This window comes from Poecilia formosa, unplaced genomic scaffold, assembly GCF_000485575.1.
Source record: "Poecilia formosa unplaced genomic scaffold, Poecilia_formosa-5.1.2 Scaffold250, whole genome shotgun sequence".
Taxonomy (NCBI): Eukaryota; Metazoa; Chordata; class Actinopteri; order Cyprinodontiformes; family Poeciliidae; genus Poecilia; species Poecilia formosa.
In genome coordinates, this window is record NW_006800189.1 from 9,385 (window position 1) to 10,373 (window position 989).

At 43.4% G+C, this 989-nt stretch overlaps 1 protein-coding gene across 1 annotated transcript in view; it reads right to left on the reverse strand.

Annotated features, from left to right (window-relative positions):
• Positions 1-541: 541 nt before the first annotated feature.
• Positions 542-989, reverse strand: part of LOC103150327 (snake venom serine protease serpentokallikrein-1-like) — a 5,862-nt gene continuing 5,414 nt past the window's right edge. The window contains exon 7 of the mRNA XM_016680627.1: positions 542-738. Within this exon, the coding sequence (XP_016536113.1) occupies positions 542-738 (197 nt within the window). The remainder of the gene's footprint in view (positions 739-989) is intronic.

Sequence of the window (989 nt, forward strand, 5' to 3'; positions counted from 1 at the left end):
TAAAACACAATTAGAATAAAATGTAATAATACAAGATAACAATTTAGAACATTTATTGTTTGTAAAGAAAAGGAAATAAATCCATGAAGGACTTCATCCACTGACACAGGAGTGTCCTCCTGTCCTCAGTGTCCTGTGTCCTTTACACGTGTCTCTGGTCCAACACACCTGAGATAAACTGGTGTTGCTTGTGGCCTGATTACCTGACTCAGGTGTGCTGAAGCAGAGGCAGCAGGACTGGAGACAGAAAACCTGAAGTCATGTTTATGATCAGAGAAAGACTTACATTTTAGGATGATTACTGCAGTCTGGTAGTGGAGCAAATGGGACACCTGTTACTCGTCTTGAAAGCCTCACCAACATGATGTCATGTTTCCAATTTTCGGGAGCATAAACCACAGGAGCGTCAAGGACTCTGACAGTCATCGTTGTACCAGTCCGTGGATGAACTTTTAATAATGCTACATTAATCCTGCAGAAAAGGTTAGATAACAATGAAAACCTGATCATCTGAAGATTAAACTGTGTTAATGCCTCTTTCCTACCACCCCATCTCCGACTTCCAGCAGGTATATGCAGTCAGGATCCACTTATGGTTTATCAGAGATCCTCCACAGATGGTGGTTTTCTGCCCGTTGGTCATCTTCAGCTGAACATGATAATGCCGCTCCGTGTCAGCACAGTCATGACCTCCAATGATTCTCTTCTGCAAGGAAACAGCTGAGTTCACTGAAACACCTGGAGAAGAAAAAGGAGGATTTTACTCAGAAACCATGTACAAACATGGCTGCTGGAGCAGAAAAAGGATAAACCGTTAAAGATTAAAAAGCATCACAGTTCATATGCAAAGAAGTTGTGACCAGTTTCCCCAGTGTGACCAGTTTCCCCAGTGTGACCAGTTTCTCCAGTGTGACCAGTTTCTCCAGTGTGTCCAGTTTCCCCAGTGTGACCAGTTTCTCCAGTGTGACCAGTTTCTCCAGTGTGACCAG